The sequence below is a fragment of the Serinus canaria genome, chromosome Z, assembly GCF_022539315.1.
Source record: "Serinus canaria isolate serCan28SL12 chromosome Z, serCan2020, whole genome shotgun sequence".
Lineage (NCBI taxonomy): Eukaryota > Metazoa > Chordata > Aves > Passeriformes > Fringillidae > Serinus > Serinus canaria.
In genome coordinates, this window is record NC_066343.1 from 39,475,083 (window position 1) to 39,492,965 (window position 17,883).

At 40.6% G+C, this 17,883-nt stretch overlaps 1 protein-coding gene across 3 annotated transcripts in view; it reads left to right on the plus strand.

Annotated features, from left to right (window-relative positions):
- The window catches only part of FRMD3 (FERM domain containing 3), a 134,845-nt gene that overhangs the window by 85,775 nt on the left and 31,187 nt on the right, over window positions 1-17,883 (plus strand). For all 3 annotated transcript variants that reach the window (XM_050987090.1, XM_030237053.2, XM_050987089.1), the window contains 2 exons: window positions 10,969-11,066; window positions 12,278-12,401. In XM_050987090.1, coding sequence (XP_050843047.1) covers window positions 10,969-11,066; window positions 12,278-12,401 — 222 coding nt within the window. The remainder of the gene's footprint in view (window positions 1-10,968; window positions 11,067-12,277; window positions 12,402-17,883) is intronic.

The following is a 17,883-nucleotide window of genomic DNA, read 5'->3' on the forward strand; positions in this document are numbered from 1 at the left end:
TTTCGCAGTAAAATCAGTGTCTGCCTTTGGATGTCAAGGCACTATGAAATGGTATTGCTAAAGGAGAAATTATGTGGAAAATATTTCTGCCTCTCAGTGTGGAAGGGAGGTTCTGTGTGGTCCTTGGTCACTGTTTTCTCTAGAGTGAGCTGGTGTTAGGATGGTAATTCACAAGTTATCTTCAGAGACCATGGAGGTTGTTGCCTTGATCTCTCTTGCTTATGTAGTTGCAGATCACCTGAAACCCAACTTGTCACTGAAGTCCAAATCTTAATGCACTTCAGTGCTTCTCTGCTCATCATCTTAATGGATGTCAACATGGATTTAGGAGATCTGCCCTATTTTTGGAAATAGTTTCCACAGCAGAGCACCGAGGCTGCACATTTGAAACACGTTTGAGAAAGACTAAAGATACACTTTTTCTTTTTAATTAGGCAATTTTCCCCATGCCTTTAAAAAAAATGTGATGAGAAAGTGGCAAGGATTTAAGTTATTTTTCTCAAATGATTTGGTCTCTGCATGTGCACTGGAAGCTCAGCAGACTGCAACACAAGCAGTGTATATATGCTTTTCAATCATTTGTATAATCTTTTAAATAGAGAAAGATGCTCAGCCTTAGTAGAAGAGTGATGCTCCTTGTAGTGTGTTGACCCTGACTGGATGCCTGGCATCAGCCAAAGCCTTTCTCTCACTTTCTTCCACAGCTAGACCTCTCACAGAGGCTAGAAAATGTAATGAAGGCTCCATGAATTGAAATAAGGACCAGGAGAGGGAGAGATCACTCACCAAATACTATCATGGGAAAAGAGGGTGAAATTTGAGGCAGTACTAGAATTTATTACTAAAAAATCAGAGCAGGAATATGAGAAGTAAAATAAGACCTTGAAAATGCTTTCCTCCCCACATTTCTGTTTTTCCCAACTCTACCTACTCCTTCAATGACACAGAGAAATGGGAAATGGGTTATGAGCTATGGTCAGTTCATCACAAGTTATTTCTTCTGCTGCTTAGGGAGAGGGGACCTTTCCCTCCGGCACTGTGGGAGACAGTTCTCCATGAACTTCTCTGAAGTGAGTCCATCTCTCGAGCAACAGCTCTCAGTGACCTGCTGCAATGTGAGTCCCTCACAAAACTGCTGCAGCATGGGTCACTCTTCCACGGGGTGCAGCCCTCCAAGGACAGGCTGCTCCAGTGGGGGCTCCTCTCTGCATGGACCTCCCATGAGCTCACAGCCTCCTCAGGCATCACAGAATTAACTATTGGAAAAAACATCTGTGATCATCTAAGTCTAAGCTATGACCTAACACAATCTACAGTCAACTAGATCGTAACACCAAGTGCCACATCCACTTTTAGGGAAAGACTTCCCTAAACACCTCCAGAGATGGTAACTCCACCACCTCCCTGGGCAGCCCATTCCAGTGCCCAGTCGCCCTTTCTATGAAGAACTTCTTCCTAATGTCCATCTAAATCTCCCCTGGTGCAGCTTAAGACTGTGGACTCTTGTCCACAGTCCACACATTGCCTGGGAGAAGAGACCAAGCCCACCTGGCTGCACCCTCCTTCCATGCTGTGGAGAGCTGAAAGGTCTCCCCTGAGCCTCCTCTTCTGTAGGCTAAACAACCCCAGCTCCCTCAGCTGCTCCTTGTAGCACTTGTGCTTTGGACCCTTCAGCAGCCTTGTTGCCTTTCTCTGGACACTTTTGAGCAACTCGGTGACCTTCCTGAACTGAGTGTCCCAGAACTGGACACAGCACTCGAGGTGTGGCCTCACCAGTGCTGTGTACATGGGGACAGTCGCTGCCCTGGTTCTGCTGGCCACACTGTTGCTGATACAGGCTGGGATGCCATTGGCCTCCACTAGGACTCACTGCTGGCTCATGTTCACTCTGTCAGCCCTTTCTGCCTGGCCCTTGTCCAGCCACTCTGACCTCAGCCTGCAGGAGGTTGTTGTGGCCAAAGTGCAGGACCTGGCACACTCATATCATTGGATCCGTTCCATCTATCCAGCCTGCCCAGGTCCCTCTGGAGACCCCTCCTACCCTCCAGCAGATCGACACACACTCAGCTTGGGGTCATCTGCAAACTTGCTAGTGGTGGACTTGGTGCCCTCATCCAGATCCCTAGTACAGGACTGGCCCCAGCACAGATCCCTGAGGGACACCACTGGAGACTGGCTGCCAGCACTGTTTTCCACCACTCTCTGGGCCCGGCCATCCAGCCGGTTCTGAGCCCAGCTAGGAGTGCTCCTGTCCAAGCCATGGGCTTTCGGCGTCTCTAGGAGTGTGCTGTGGGAGACAGTGTCCCAGTAGACAACATCCACAGCCTTTTCCTCATTCACCAGGTGGGTCACCATATGATCTTTATCTCTGGTCATAAAAGGAGATCAGGTCGGTCTGGCTAAACCCCTGCTGGCTGGGCCTGACCCCCTGGCTGTCTGTAGGTGCCATGTGATGATGCTCAAATCTGTTCCACAACCTTGACAGGTTCCAAGGTCAGGCTGACCAGCCTGTAGTTTCCTGGATCCTCCTTTCAGCCCTTCTTATGAATGGGTGCCACACTGGCCAGCTTCCAGTCATCAAGGACCTGCCCAGTGAGTAAGGAGCCAGGACCCTCATATACAGAGCCACCCCTACCCTTGCCTCTCTCTTCTGAAGAGCAGGTAACCACCCATTGAAGCACTCCAGCCAGGCAAGCCATCCCTCCATGTTTCCATGATGGTGACATCATAGCTTTCCTTCTGTACAATGGCTTCCAACTTCTCTTGCTTGTCACCCATGCTGCACGCACTAGTGTGTGTGCACATCAGCTGGGACACTGATTTCACCCCTGGCTCTGCCTTGCCACCTATGGCTTATGTCTGGAGAGCCCGTTTTCATCCCCTTCCCTATTCAAACGCTCTTTAAAGTCCCCTCAAACAGCCCTGACAGCTCATGGCCTAGAATCTTTTTGCCCTTGCTAGAGAGATGGAGTCCATCTGACTTTAGAAGGCCTGTTGCCATAAAAAGTTGCCCCATGATCAAAGTTGCACCCGCCTGCTCTGGTGTGGAGCTTGTCCATGGGCTGCAGGTGGATCTTTTGCATCCCTGTGGATCTCCAGGGTCTGCAGTGGCGTGGCTGCCTCACCATGCTTTGCACCACAGGCTGCAGAGGAATTTCAGCTCTGAAGTCTGGAGCATCTCCTGCTCCTCCTTCTCCACCAACTTTGGTGTCTGCAGAGTTGTTCCTCTCACGTGTTCTTTTTTGGCTGCAGATACACTTGTGCAATCACTTTTCCCCCCTCCTTCCTTCTTAAATCTGTTATCACAGCAGTGTTATCACCATTTCTGACTGGTCCAGCCTTGGCCTGTCTGGGAGCCACGAGGGATTGGCTCTGCTGGACATGGAGGAAACTTCCAGGAGCATCTCACAGCAGCCATCCCTGCATGCTCACTGTTACCAAAGCTTAGCCATGCAAACCCAGCACACTCCTTTACACTGGGGCCATCTCTGAGGGTTTGAGTTCTGCTCCATGTGTAGTATGTGGAGGAAATCAGGCTCTTCTGAATGTTACATCTGTGGCTTTCTAGGTCTGGTTGTCTGTCACTTACAGATGGTGTGAAACCCTTCAGTTTTAGAGAATAGCATTTAACTGGAGTAATTGAGCATATCTAATGAGAGTACTAAAAGCCAGTTTTCAATTACACAATAGCAACATGACACCACATCCTTACATCTCCTCTGTCCCCTGCCACACATACCTATGAAACACGATTTCAGTTTCTTTAAATCAACATTTGAAATGAAGTGTGACAGGACTGAGGAGAGAGGCCTTGAATACATACAGTTTTGATATTATTGTTAATTTCCTTTTCTTTTAATTTTCTTTTTAAAAATAAAATAAAAAAAAGATTCTTTTTGGTTAATTCCATTTGTTTTTTCAGAAAGCATGATAGCTTGATGGGTAGAGGTTTTCTTTTGCTGTGTGCATCAAACTGTGTGCAGAAAAAAAGATATTCACTATAATGCCCAAGGTTATTCTGCTGGCATGGCATGCAAAGACAAAAAATTGCCATGAAGAAAGTTCTACCTGCAGAAATCACTCAATGCACAGCATACACAGCATCCCAGCAGACTCTATGAAAAGTACAGATATTTTGCTCGGTGCCACTCTTTCCTGTTCTTGTTCACAGCTCAGAGCCCACAACTGGGAAAGCCTGAGATGCTGTACAAGATGTGAACAGTCAAGGGAATATGAAGAGATAGATCCAAAGACTGATCATACTTGGGCACAGATTTCTGTTTTGTTATTTATTTTCTGTGTTCTTGTTTAGGTAATAAATAAATCAGTAGTTTTTATTTTTTATATATGAAAGAATCCCAGGGCCTCATGCTCTCTTATCTTCAAATCCCTATATTTCAGTGTGTATGTATCATTATAATGAGAGACTATGAAGTCATTTGAAGTCCCAAAGGAATGCTCTAAAATGCAACAGATAATACTGTATCAGTGGTAATCCATGATTATTAAAGAATAAAAAACGGTTCTAGAAGAGGGCATGGATGAATAGCTGGTGGAATTAACCAAAGATGGATGATTTCAACTTGCTTTCATAGTGCACTTTCCCCCTAAACCATACTTTCTAATCCAAGAAGCAGTTCTTCAATGACTAGCCTGTCATAAATCAGTGTGACAAGTATAGCAGGAAAAGCAGATGAAAAAAATGTTTAATTGGAAGTCATATAAAATGACAAAGACTTGGAGTATGCAAACACGGCACACTCAGTGTTTGTCTAGTCCAGTCTCATTCAGCTGTACTTGATATTGCCTTGTGCTGGAAGGGTCTGGTGCTTTTCCCTCCAGAAGCAGGCCAGTTGACTTTGACAGTGATTGTTGATTCATTTGCCTGAATGGATCTGGTTCTTAATGTCTCATTACCAAGTGATTTATTTGCAAGTTGGAAATCTGTGCAATATATTTGTGTTATTAACCAATAGCTCAAAAATGAGTTCATACGAGCTGGGCCTGTGCTGCTAGCCCTGTTCCAGACATCACTTAGGAATACCTCTGTTCTTCCTGGTACCCTCTTCTGCTCTTCTTGAAGTGTGCAGTCATAGCTATGCTTTGATAGCTATGAAAGTCCACTTATCTATTTTGGCTTTGTCAAGGACACTTTGGCAATTGCCAAGTGAGTTTATGGTTTTAATAGCGTTGCAGTCACAATCAGATTGAATAGCATAAATCTTAAAAATGAGTGCTTTGTTAGTAAGAGCATTTGATGCCTCAGGCTTGCAGATAACATTCAGAGTAGGGAAAGAATTACCAAGGGTCATGGTTTTTTTAGTGTTGATTGTACCTGAGGGAGAAGAGACCTTGTACATGTTCAGAGCTCTTCTTGTGTTCCTCTGAGAAGGCAGAATGGCAGTCCAGTTATGGTGTTTTGCAGAAAAGACTACTCATGTGCTGTGGTGGGACTTTCATGGAGCCAGGAGCCAAAACAATGCTTATCTTTTACCACTCATTTGTCTGTTTTACTCATTAGTGAAATTAATTATTAAGTAACAATAAAGATTTTTTCCCCAGTAGCCTGTGCTACTGAAAATCACTGAGACGGTAATTTATCACCCTTTTCCCAAGGAAAGACCATACAGGCACTGACCAGCTCTGAAGCCACGGGGACAAACCCATGTCTTGGTAGCTGCAAGTAGCAGTCTTAGTCCTGACCACAGAAGTCAGAGATTTGCCATTCCTGGAAGCTGTTTTTAAAGCCACCTTCCTATCCCCCCACCCCATGGCATAAAATGAAGTACTTCTTTCTGAAGGAGTAGTTTTGGGTGTTTTTTATTACCAGGAATCCACAATTTTGGCAGCATAGGAGGGGTATAGGTTCATAATGTTTTGCTTCCTTAGCATTAGTATATTTCTTCAGAAGGTATAGAACAAGAAGAGTAATTCTTCCTACAGGGGGATGTTAACACAAAACCAGTAATGTAGTTTCTCAAATACGCTAACAAGGTGATTCCTACTACTTCTGGTGTTAGATATTTTAAGAGAAGTAGAATTTTCCTTTTCCTGGTGTTTGCCTGAAGATTATACTTTGAAATCATGATAGATACACCCCCAGTTCCTAATTCCTCTACTAGAATTTGGCTTATGACTGATCAGAGAGGTTAAAAAGGGCAACTGCTGTATTGACATCAGTGTGGCATGCTTATGGTCATGTGCATCAGTTTTACAAGTGGAGAGCTGTTTTACAAATGGGTTTAAGCAGCGCTATCTTGAGCAGAACTTTCCTACTGTTTAAAAAAACCAAGAAATCTAATAGATGATCTCCTTTCTATCCAAATTCACTAAGGGGTTTTGGAATTGTTATATTGGGACTTTCAACAGTTAAATTAATGCGTATTAATTTTAGTATTATTTTCTGGATATTTTGCCCATATTTGTGTAATCATTCCATTTTTGTACTTGTTAATACTGTTTTTCTTCACAATCTTCTGACGCAGTTGGTTTACTATCTGCTGTGGCAGGTGCTTTCTTTCCTCTGCCTTAAGCAATTTCCCAATTTCACTGATTTCCCCCTAGCTCTAGTGTGGAGGATTCAGTGGATAATAGCTCTTCGTTTGCCTTTCCCACTACCTCATGATTTCAGAAGACTCACTCTTATTCCCCCTTAATCACCATCTTGCCCTATAAGGGAGGCTCTGTCTTCTCATTCCTTTTAGTTCTTCTCTATTAATCAAACTCAGCTGTGTCCTACTCAGGCTGAAAGGACCAGAGCTAGGTAGAAAATTCAAGGCTTTAAGTACTGGCAAAATGCCCTTCTGTCTTTTTCATAATATCATTTACAGTGATGACCAACATTCTCTTGGCTTTGTTTTCAGCTGCTTCTGTACCCTGAGTTAATGATTTCAGTAATGACTTTTTCTTATTTTAATATATATCAAAATCTGTCTTAAATATTAGCAAATAAGTAAGCAATATATTTTAGCTAATATAATCATTTTTTCTGTCAGAGAATCAATTAGATTGGAAAAGATATCTGATATCATTGAGTCTAACCTATGATTTAAAACCACCATGTTCAGCAGACCATGGCACTGAGTGCCACATCCAGCCTTATCTTAAACCCCTCCAAGGACAGTGATTCCACCACCTCTCTGGGCAGCCCATCCTAAAGCCTAATCATCCATTCTGTGAAGAAATTCTTCCTAATGTCCAACCTAAACCTCCCCTGGTGCAGCTTAAGATTGTGCACTCTTGTCCTGACTCTGGTTGCCTGGGAGAAGAGACCAAGCCCCCCTGGCTGCACCCTCCTTCCATGCAGCTGTGGAGAGCTGTAAGGTTTCCCCTGAGCCTCCTCTTCTCCAGGCTAAACAACCCCAGCTCCCTCAGCTGCTCCTTGTACTATTTCTGCTCCAGTTCCTTCCCCAGTCTTTTTGTCCTTCTCTGGACTTGCTCCAGCACCTCATTGTCCTTCTTGAAGTGAGGACCCCAAAACTTGACAGGCCACTATAGGTGTGGCCTCACCAGTGCTGAGTACAGAGGGGGAATGACCTCTCTAGTCCCTTTGGATGCACTGTTCTTGATAAAGGCTGGGATGCCACTGGCCTTCTTGGACACACTGCTGGCTCATGTTAGCCCTTTTCTCTTCATGGCTCTGTAAAGCACAAAAAAGGTGTTCTCTTATTTGTGATATTGCACACCTGTAGGTAGTAGTTAGTGTTTTGTGGAGATTCATATGCTCTGGCAGGAAACTGATGCTCCTGCAGTGTACTTGATGATATCTGCTGTGGAAGACAAAATGCAAAGTTTGTATTCAGAATAATATGCATAAAGAAGTCAAAAATTCTTCTAGGTAGAAGGACACCCAATCCAGGAATATTGTAAACACATTCATGTACCTTCTGCCACTCTGTACCACACACAGCACCATGGAAAAGAGTAATGAGTCAAAGTCAGACACCACACTGAGGTAGCAATTTTTGAAGAATTCCTGGATCTCTGGAAGTGACCATATCTGTCAGCTGGAAAGACTGCAACAACACTGGGAGATACATTTGCAATGGGATTAAACTGTATTAAGCGACTTGAACAAAATAAAAAAACACTCTGTGGTCAAATCACAAGGTTTGGCTGTGAGAAAGCTTTCTTGCTTCACTGAACACCTTAAAATAGATAAATTGTCTATTAAGCAGCTAGCAACATGGTCTCTGGGGGTCATGATGCCTGCTTAAAAACAAGAATAGATATTGCTGACCCTTAATCTGCATGGCAGGAAAGGTTTGGCCAACCCGAAGTTGAGTCATCTGTACTGCAAACAGGTGATAGATGGAAATGAGGTTATTTCAATGAGAGACATTTGTGAATGTAAACATAAGTTTACTAGCTTCTTATTAAGCTTGGATACTTAGGGCTGTAAATCAGGTTATAAAGATATGACAGGGCTTGGAAAAAACAGCTACGGTGGAAGGACACATGAAGAAGCAAAATCAGTTATTTTGTAAGTTTTTTCTGTAAGTGTAAGCAGTTTTAAGTACATATATACACCTTAGTGAATTTAGGAGTCAGGGTTTTTTTTCATCATAAGTTTTTGCTCGCCTGGGTCATAAATTACTACATCAATATTACAGGAAATGTCTGAAGTTTAGTGAGCATTTGGTAAAATGTGCAAAAATTCCTTTCAATTGAAAATAACATTTATCTTTTTTCATTTGAAAGAGCTCTAAAGTCTTAGTCCTGTTCCAGGCTGCCCTTCTTGCTTTGGAGCCTGACTTCACAGGACAGGTGCTCTGGCCCTCTGATCAGTTTGGTGGCTCTTCTCTGGATTTGTTCCAGCAAGTCCTTCTCTTCCTTGTGTTGCAGACCCCAGAGGTGGATGCAGTGCCCTGGGGGAGGTCTCACCAAAGCAGAGTAGAGGGGCAGAATCCCCTCCCTTGACCTGCTGCTCACACCTCTTCTGATGCAGCCCAGTGTAAGATTGGCTTTCTGGGCTGTCATTGCACACTCTTGGGTTGTGTTGAGCTTTTCATCCACCAACATCCCCAAGCTCTTCTCTTCAGGGGTGCTCTCAATTCATTCTCCATCTGGCCTGTGATTGTGCTTTGGATTGCCTGACCCACGTGCAGGACCTTATAGCTGGCCTTGTTGAGCTTCATGAGGTTTCCACAAATGTGTGTGGGAGCAGGTTGTTTCTCAAGCCTGTTAAAGTCCCTCTGGATGCCATCACTTCCCTCCAGCTATGTTAACAGACCCCCCACACTGCTTGGTTTTGTTGGCAAATGACACTGAGGCTCTTTGACTGTGGTCAGTAACAAACTATTTGCTTAGAAATCATACATGTTGGTTTGTTGACCTCACAGCTTAGCTAACAAGTCATTCTCTGAAACCTTGGGTGGGGTTTTTGGCACTGCTTAAAAGCTGAACACAGTTTGGCCTCAAGCTAATGGTCACTCTAGAGAATGGCATCCCATTTTCTTGCCCTGGAAAATCTTACAAATTTTTTTTTTTGCGTAGGGACTGCTCAGTTGCCCAAGTTATATATGGTATTTACATCAATAAAATATTTTCTGGTACTCTGTCATTGCAGATTAAGAATTTTTACTTTATCTCACTGAGGCCTCTGGTGCACTCTGTTACAGGTAGTTCCTATGGGATCTACCTGTAGAATAGCAGTACAAACATACAGACGTGAATTTGTGAGCTTTTACTGGAAACTGTTTACAAGGGGAAAAAAGGGTGCTGAAAAAAAATTTAAAAAGCCCCAAAGTGTAAAAATCCTGCAGATCTTGCAATGCAATAAAGGGATGTGTTTACAATGAGAGAAGATTGCTTTTCTCATTGAGAACTGTATCCCATTTATTGTATTCAGTAGAAAGGAAATGTGAAAAGTTTCTCTTGCCCTTCAGATACTATTTCCAGGTTTGTTCTTGATGCAGAAGCTCATTATATAACCAAGTAACAGAAGAAGATAACTTGGACAAAATATGTCTGACATTGGTGTTACTTGTAAACTACATTTTTATTGGCTGTGTTGTATGTTGCTCAAGGTTGGAGAGGACTGGCATTGTCAAGGAATGTCCTGATGGCCTGCAGAAGCCACTGACTCTTGATAGAACCCTCTAGATGGTAGATTTTGTCTAGCTAAAGCAATGTTTAAATAGATTATTTTTCCAGAAGGGTGAAGCAGCTGAATGGTGTGGCTGTAACCTGTTAGGTGCTGGGAAAGAAGCTGTGAGTGGTAGAAGCTCCCTGTGGTAGAAGGCAGAGGACAGGTAGAATGACCCTTTGTTTTCTTCTCCCCATTTCTTTAGAGAAAGATGAATGGGAGAGGTGCCCCATGCCGTGGCTCTTTAGGCCTCATGAAGATATTGCTCCCTTCAAACTTCATCTGGAATTCTTTATAAATTAAAAAAAAAAAACCCACAAAAAAACCAAAACCAAACCAAACCCAAAACAAACAAACAAACAAACAAACAAAAAACAACAAAAACCAAAAAAAAAACCAAAACCAAACCATCAAAAACACCAAACCAAACCAAAAAACCAAAACCAAAAAAAATGCCCAAAACCAGAGGAGGAAAAAATCTTCTCTGTGGTCAGTGTGCTATTTTGCCTACAGTAAGAGAAAGATTTCCGTGTGTAAACTTGTGTATAATGAGAATAGGGGTGCTCAAACAAGCTTACATTACCATACTTTATTTCACATTATTAATGACCATTGTAATAGATATATTTTAAGTAAAATGTGTACTATGACATTTTATGTGGGGTTTTGCTATTTTTGCACTTATTATTTCACTGTTATTGGGAAAAAAATCTATTTACCTCTATTTTTTTAACTTGTGGTTGTGTTTTGCCTTTTTTTCCTGTCATTTGAAACTACAAGAGAAAGATTCAAAAGAGTTGCATAGCTGGTTTCACACTGAAATGTGAAATCTGCTACAAAAAGATAGCACATTGTTTCTAATTTTTTAAATTATGTTTTAGATACCTCTTATATCTACAAATAAAAAGGGACATTTTCCATGGCCGTTTGCTGTGTTCCTTTTCTGATGCTGCCTACTTGGGTGCCTGTATAGTCCAAGGTAAGTATGAACAACAGGCTTCTTTAAATAATTTCACTCATATGTTGGTTCTAGCAAATAAGCAATGCAAAACTTGTGTGACTACAGCTAGCAGTAACTTCTTGATGTTGTTGTTGTTGTACTGTTTCCCTGTGTTGATATGCAATGTGGGGTGGTGTAAGTAATTCAGCCAGTTAGCCAAAGAAGTGGAGCTTAAAAAATTAAACTGAATAAGTCACCCTAGCATTTTAGTGAAGAAGTATGGCATCATTGTTAGATTCCACTTACCAAAAGAGAAAAACTCCCTTTTGAATCCTGAATGGAAAGGTAGCCTATTCTGTTTGAATTAGGCAGGAAAAAGTGTCATTTGATGCCCTTTTTTATGTTAAAGAAGACCTATGTGATGATAGAATCTTTGACAAAAATAGAAGATGTAATTCAAGGGGAAAGAAATTTTAGGTAATTTTCCCTAACATTTTTTTTTTTAAATTTTTCCTTTCTCTCTCCATCATTTCCTCAGGACCAAATTCAGATAGATGTCTTGAATTGTACAGAGAGGAATAATCATCTATATGTCTGATTAGGGAAACCATATGTGTGAAAGTTCCCTTTATTCAGCCTTGTGGCGAATGAAGCTCTTAATGCATTACAAGGCAGTGTATCCAAACCAAAACTGAGCCCAGCCCTTATTAAATGATACTCATTCAGAAAATTAGAACACCAAATGTCAGGTTTGTGTACCTAAGTGACACATCTCTCAGAAGTAAAATCAAGTTCTGCCCGTTACCTTGATTAACATTGTGGCCTGTGTCTCTCTGCTAGAACGGAATTAGGACCAGTCCATGCTAGTGTAGATAAATCATGTGAAAAGGGGGAGAATCAGGAATCCATTATTTTAGATCTGCCTGGTACCAGAAAAATAGATAGTCAAAGGGAAACATTGCCAAAGCTCCTGTTTTACAGAGCATTTTCTGCCACAGAAAATAGTTCAGTATTGCTAATTAATGCAGTAGTTAATAAACTATTGAACTTCTCTTGAAACTCATTGATTAAAGTGACAGATATAAGGAATTTGTTGTTTCAGTTAATTATAAATTCCTCAAAGAAGCATTTCTTGAGATATACTGGATTCTTACTGAGCGTGGAAGTACCTCAGATTACAGTGCATTTACTGACTTATTTCCCTGTTAATTAACGTCGCAATTTAATTTTTGTGTTTTGGATCTGCTCAGCTGAGCTTGGTGATTATGATCCTGATGAACACCCAGAGAATTACATCAGCGACTTTAAGATTTTCCCGAAGCAGTCACAAAAGCTTGAGAAGAAAATAGCTGAAATGCATAAAAATGAATTCAGGTAATTTATAATGCTGTTTGATAAGGAGACAGCTAAGAAATACTTTTATCTGTTTCCAAGTAGTGCATGTTAACTTAGGAGGTTTTGTTCCATGAATTATAATAGAAGCTCTACCATATGCTGGCTGATAGGCTGTATTTGAAAATGTGGTTTCAGCTTAGGGGGTTTTCTTTGCCTGTTAACCTTCATTAATCATAGTTGAATCCTGCATGACTGCTGGTAATTTAGACTTCATTTGCTTGAAATGTAGGTCTGGTTAGTGGGAACAGCTCTCATGATCAGAGCTGCTCTAGTTGATTAGTGGAATAACAACTTTCATTTAGGTAGCACTTGTTTCTTGCTCAGAAATTTCTGTCTGTAGTGCAATTCTAAAATTCTTGGTAGATATTGACCTGATTGAAACTATAATTAGGTTATTTTATCTGTAGGTGGTTAACATAGTGGTGAATTGCACAGAAATGTATTTAAGTAACTTCCTTGGAAGACTAAGGAGGTGAGATACAGAACTCTCTGCATGCTCTTTTTTCTGTCCTAAACTTTTAGTACTGCAACAAAAAGCAAAGGAGAAAACACATTAGTCAATAGTTTGGTTTTTAAGTTAAATAAGTTTCAGGAGAGAAAGAGCAGTGAGCTGTGCAACTATACCCTCTTCAGGGTTGCTAGTGAATGACAAGCAGAGTGTCTAGAGGGAGATTTCATGAGGCCCTCGGCATCTTGCTTAGTTGAGGATAGTCCACAGAACACAGGGAATGGCACAGGATGTGCAAAAAATCAAATGAAATCAAATTATTAATTACATAAACCAGAAGGGCTTTTTTATTGAAAGATTACAAAGCCCTTTGCACTTGCTTATTCTGTGTTCTGTTTTCATATTTCAACAAATGCAAAGAAAGGAGAAAAATTCATTTTTAGGAAAATTAAAGCTTGAAACACTTTTTATTTACAGAAGCCTATAAAATTCAGCAGTCATGACAATAAGCTTGCCAGTATTAATGTGTCTTCCTTTTTTTTTTTTTTTAAATATGGAACCTATATAATTTCTTTGTATTTCTTTCAGTTAAATCATGTTTTAAATGGTTTTTATCTAACATTTTTTAAAGCAGTTCAGCCTGCACGGTACACAGACACATAGAAACAATGTTTTAAAATAAGAATAACTTATTTTACTGTCAGTATTTTTCCATGCAATGTCCACAGATTTCCAAAGGATAAATTCAACGTTTAAAAACAAGATATTTCATCAGTGCTATTGAAAATTCTGATGAATTCAGTCTTTCAAGAACAGGCTTATGCTTTACTTAAATTTGGGAAAAGAGATGGAAAGCTGGTGGGCCAGTACTGGTGGGTTTTATATTTTGTAACCCCGTGAGAGATGTATTTTTCTGTGTTGGTTTGCCTTTTTTTGAATGTGTAATTCTGCACATCCTTTGTGAATGCAATTATCTAGCTCTCCTGTTATGAGTAACTAGACACATTTTTAGCTCATCTTTTAAATCCCCTTTCCTGTTGGTGTAATCTGTCTGATCCTGTGACAGTAAATGTTATAGACTTTCACACAGGCCCCTCTGGGATTCTCCAGGTCCGGAATTCCTTCATCAGTGGTTGCTCAGCACGTGAGGATGTCCCTGAATTTCTGCAGTATTCTTGTCAAGGGACACCATTCATTATTGCTTTTTGGAAATCAGATGGTATCAGGTTGACTTTTTTTTTGCTTGTGGATCTTCTAGTTCCTACAAAAAACAAAACAAAACAAAACAAAACAAAACAAAACAAAACAAAACAAGAAAGCCCCCCAAAAAAACCAAAACCAAAAAAAAAAACCCAAAAAAAAATCCAAACCAGGAGGTGTTTGAGACATAATTATGTTTTATAGCAGAATTGTTCTCATATATTCTATATGTTGCTCTCCTTTATTCTCATTATATGCTCTTTAATTTCCTTTCTATTCTATATTTAATCAATTTGTATGTTATGAATTTTAGGCTCAGTGGCTTGTAGCTCTTTGCAGCTCTCAAGAACTGCCACTTTTGTTTTCTGTTTGCTTATGTCAGCATCTTGTGTGCCTTACCTATTTGTCTATTAGCAGAGAATAAAGGCAGTTTCAGAGCTATCTGGGTAGCTGCTATTTGGTAATTTCCCACTGCAGCTCTTTGTCTTCCCCAAACTGATCATTCCCTAACATTTTTTTACATCAGACATTTGCCAGTCACAGAAGTTTTACCTTTTTATGGATATTTAATTCCAAGGATCTCTATTCTAGCAGTACAAATTAATAAAACATATCTGACGTATTATGAAGTACATAGGGAGGGTTCCAGTGCTAGATTTTCAGATTTCAGTATAACTAGCTGGTAAAAAGTTATAGGAAAAAAGAGGCTTGTCTCTGGCATTAGCACCTGTGCTTCAATGCATTCTTCAGCAAGTCAAATTTTCTGATAACAATTAATATTGGGCTGCTCAGTGTGTATTTTTAAGAGTTGCAAGGGGTCCCTCAGGTCTTTTCTTACATGATACTGGAGTGACATGTTAGCTGACAGCTAACATGTGAGAAGAACAGATGATACTGAGAGCCTTTTTAATCCAGCTGCCATTCATCTGCCTTCAGAATTGTAACCTCTCTGTTTCAGTTCTGTGAGACAGATCCTTTGGTTTTTTTCACATGTGTAAAAATGTGAAAAAAACAGTAGGCTCTCCAGCAGTAGGCTTCCATATCACCAAAGGCCTGGGGCTTGGAAGAGGCCAGTTCTTCTCTGAATCCTGTGTCAATGTCCTTAAGACCTGTTCATTGGTCCCACCTTTTCTTCTGTCCTACAGAAAGATGGAAGCGTTTAGCTTAAGAAAGGAGCATGAAGATCAAGAGGGGAGTATCTCAGAAGCAACAGTAGGGCACTGGGACAGCTTCCAGTGACTCATTCAGTGTTATTTAAAAGCCTTTTTTAACTACTTAAAGCAAATGTATGACAGGGTATCATTATTTCTTATTGGCTTTGGCTATGAGGTCATCACTGGATTTAACAAAATATAATCCATTGTGTGACTTTCTGTTGCACTCAATTGCAAAACTATAAATGTGACAGACAGAAATTCATGGCAGGTTTGTTGAGTTGTGGTTGTCTTGAGAATCTTAATTAATTTTTCTTCCCTCATTAAGGGAGGGGGAGGTGCAGAACATGATAAAAGACAGACTTAAAAAATATCTTCTGACAAATTTGATGCCATGTCTTATGTCTTTTAATAGAGTTTTTACTCTGATAAACTTCCCTACTTTTGGAAATATACCTTACAGCCAGAGCTCCCACAGGCTAGGCACCAGAAAATACAGAGATTTTTAAGGGAAGTATTGATATATGCCTCTAACAAGGGAACTTATATTTATAGGACTAATGTTTTGGTAGGGTTTTTCCTCTGATTTTTATATGCCATCTGAAAACTAGTATTCCATTTTTAGTTCTGATATGAAGTATTGCACCACATATTTATGGAAATGTTATGTAAAAAGCCTTGAATATACCTGAAAGCCCTCCACAAATATTTATTTTTTCAAAGTTACATTGTCGGATGAAGGGAGACGCGGACACCAGATGGTTCACCAACGAAACTCAGTTTATTGATCATATAGCTCTGGTTAAATACATTCTATAATGACCTCGTGAATATTGCAAAAGTAAAGCTCATTATTGGTCAGCTCCTAGGTCAGCTCCTCCTAAATTGGCATTTCTGCAGTTGGCCTTGCTTATCTTTGCAGCTAGCTGGCTACGTGCAAATTCTCCTTTCTTCTTCTACTAGCTACGTGCAGTTTCTAGCGGATTCTCCTTTCTCGTCCTACTTTTTCGCCATATTTGCTACTTTTCATAGAGTTCCCACTTCTCAAGGATATCCTGCTTCTGTGGGCCTTTGTCTCACACAATGCCCATTCATAATAAATCTATCTGACTGTGCCCTCTTTCTAACAGCCAGGTCTGAACTACACTCTCCACATTACATGACATGTCCAAATGCCTGTTTTCGCTGCTGAACTTGTGTAGGTAAATATAAGGGGATTTTATTCCCTTGGATGGTCAGTGTAGATGCAGGTTTGAGATATTTGAGTGTTACTGAATAGGCTTTTGTCTCTACTTTGTGTACCAAATGATTTGCAGGAATCATATGTGAAAGACTGTCTTTTGGGGGAAGAAAATTTTTCTCTGAGGGTGTGAAATCACTGTCATTTTCTGATAATAACTATCTCAAAAATGTTAAGATAGAGGGAGTATTTCCTTGAAAACCAGACTAGCAAATTATTGCTTGTCTTTGATCCAAGCTAAAAGAGAAGTGTTGTTTAAATTTGTTTTGAAAAGCATATAACATTTCTATCCTTTGCTTCATCATCTACATTGTAACTACTCAGTGAGGATTCAAGCAGGTTTCAATTTCCTGTGCTCCTTTGACTCTTGCTGTGTTCCCTTTGCCATCCCATCAGCTCCCATGTGGCTTTTACACTGGTGCCAGCAGGAGCACAGGATATCCCAGTCTCCACCAATGTGGCTCTCCAGCTCTTGTGCAGCTGTCAGTGGAGCCACTGGCAAGCATAACTATAAATGTTACTGTCTGAGTACAATCTGGGAGGCTGTCCTAAAAGACTTGGCAATGGTTGCTAGAAAATGCTTTTCTTTGTGAGCTTTTCTTTCTCATTCAAAATTAAACAACTTCTTGCATGTCGTATACATTGAAATTCAGCATACATTAAAACATTAAAAAACACTAAAACTGAATTTTGATTTAGCTGGTCCAGAATAAGGTGGATTTGTTCATTTAAGTCCTTCTCACAATTAAAAGTGCATATTATATGGTTTTATGCATTGTGCTGGTGGCCAGTCATGTACACTTTAAATTTAGCTTCTAGTAGTATCTTAATCAATTTGGTATCTACTAGGGCAATTCAACTGAAAGGACAGACAGTATGCTCCAAAACATGCACGTCATGTTAGAGGAGACAGAAGCCACTTTTCTGGGGATCAAGGATCTGTTGAGGCTTATGTGGAGCTGAAAGGGATGTCTGGAACAGAGCAGGGCTTGGGCTGCTGCAGGGATAAGTGCTTCCCAGGCTTCAGGGCCCAAAGTATATTGTGTTTCTAATTATACAAAATGTACTGAGGGCTTTGTAGGGACGAGTCCAGTGCTTTCTTCATTTCAGGTTTGGTATCATATGCTGCCTAACTTTCCCAGTGAAGTCATTTAGATTTATCTATCAGGCTGCATGTTGGCCACTATCACTGCTTGAAAAAGGACTAAGTATCAAAAGATCATTGTGTGTGGTGTAATAAGTGAATCATTTGTTTCTATTCTGCTACATTTTCCCAGTGTTTTTACTCCAGAATTCATATCAGCTGTAACCTGGATGAATTAGAGAGATGGTTGGAATGTAGTCACCTAGTCCTTTCCCTGAAACATTCCATGTGAGCTGATTTCCTCAAAGCTTTTTTCTTCCAAACCATATTTCTTC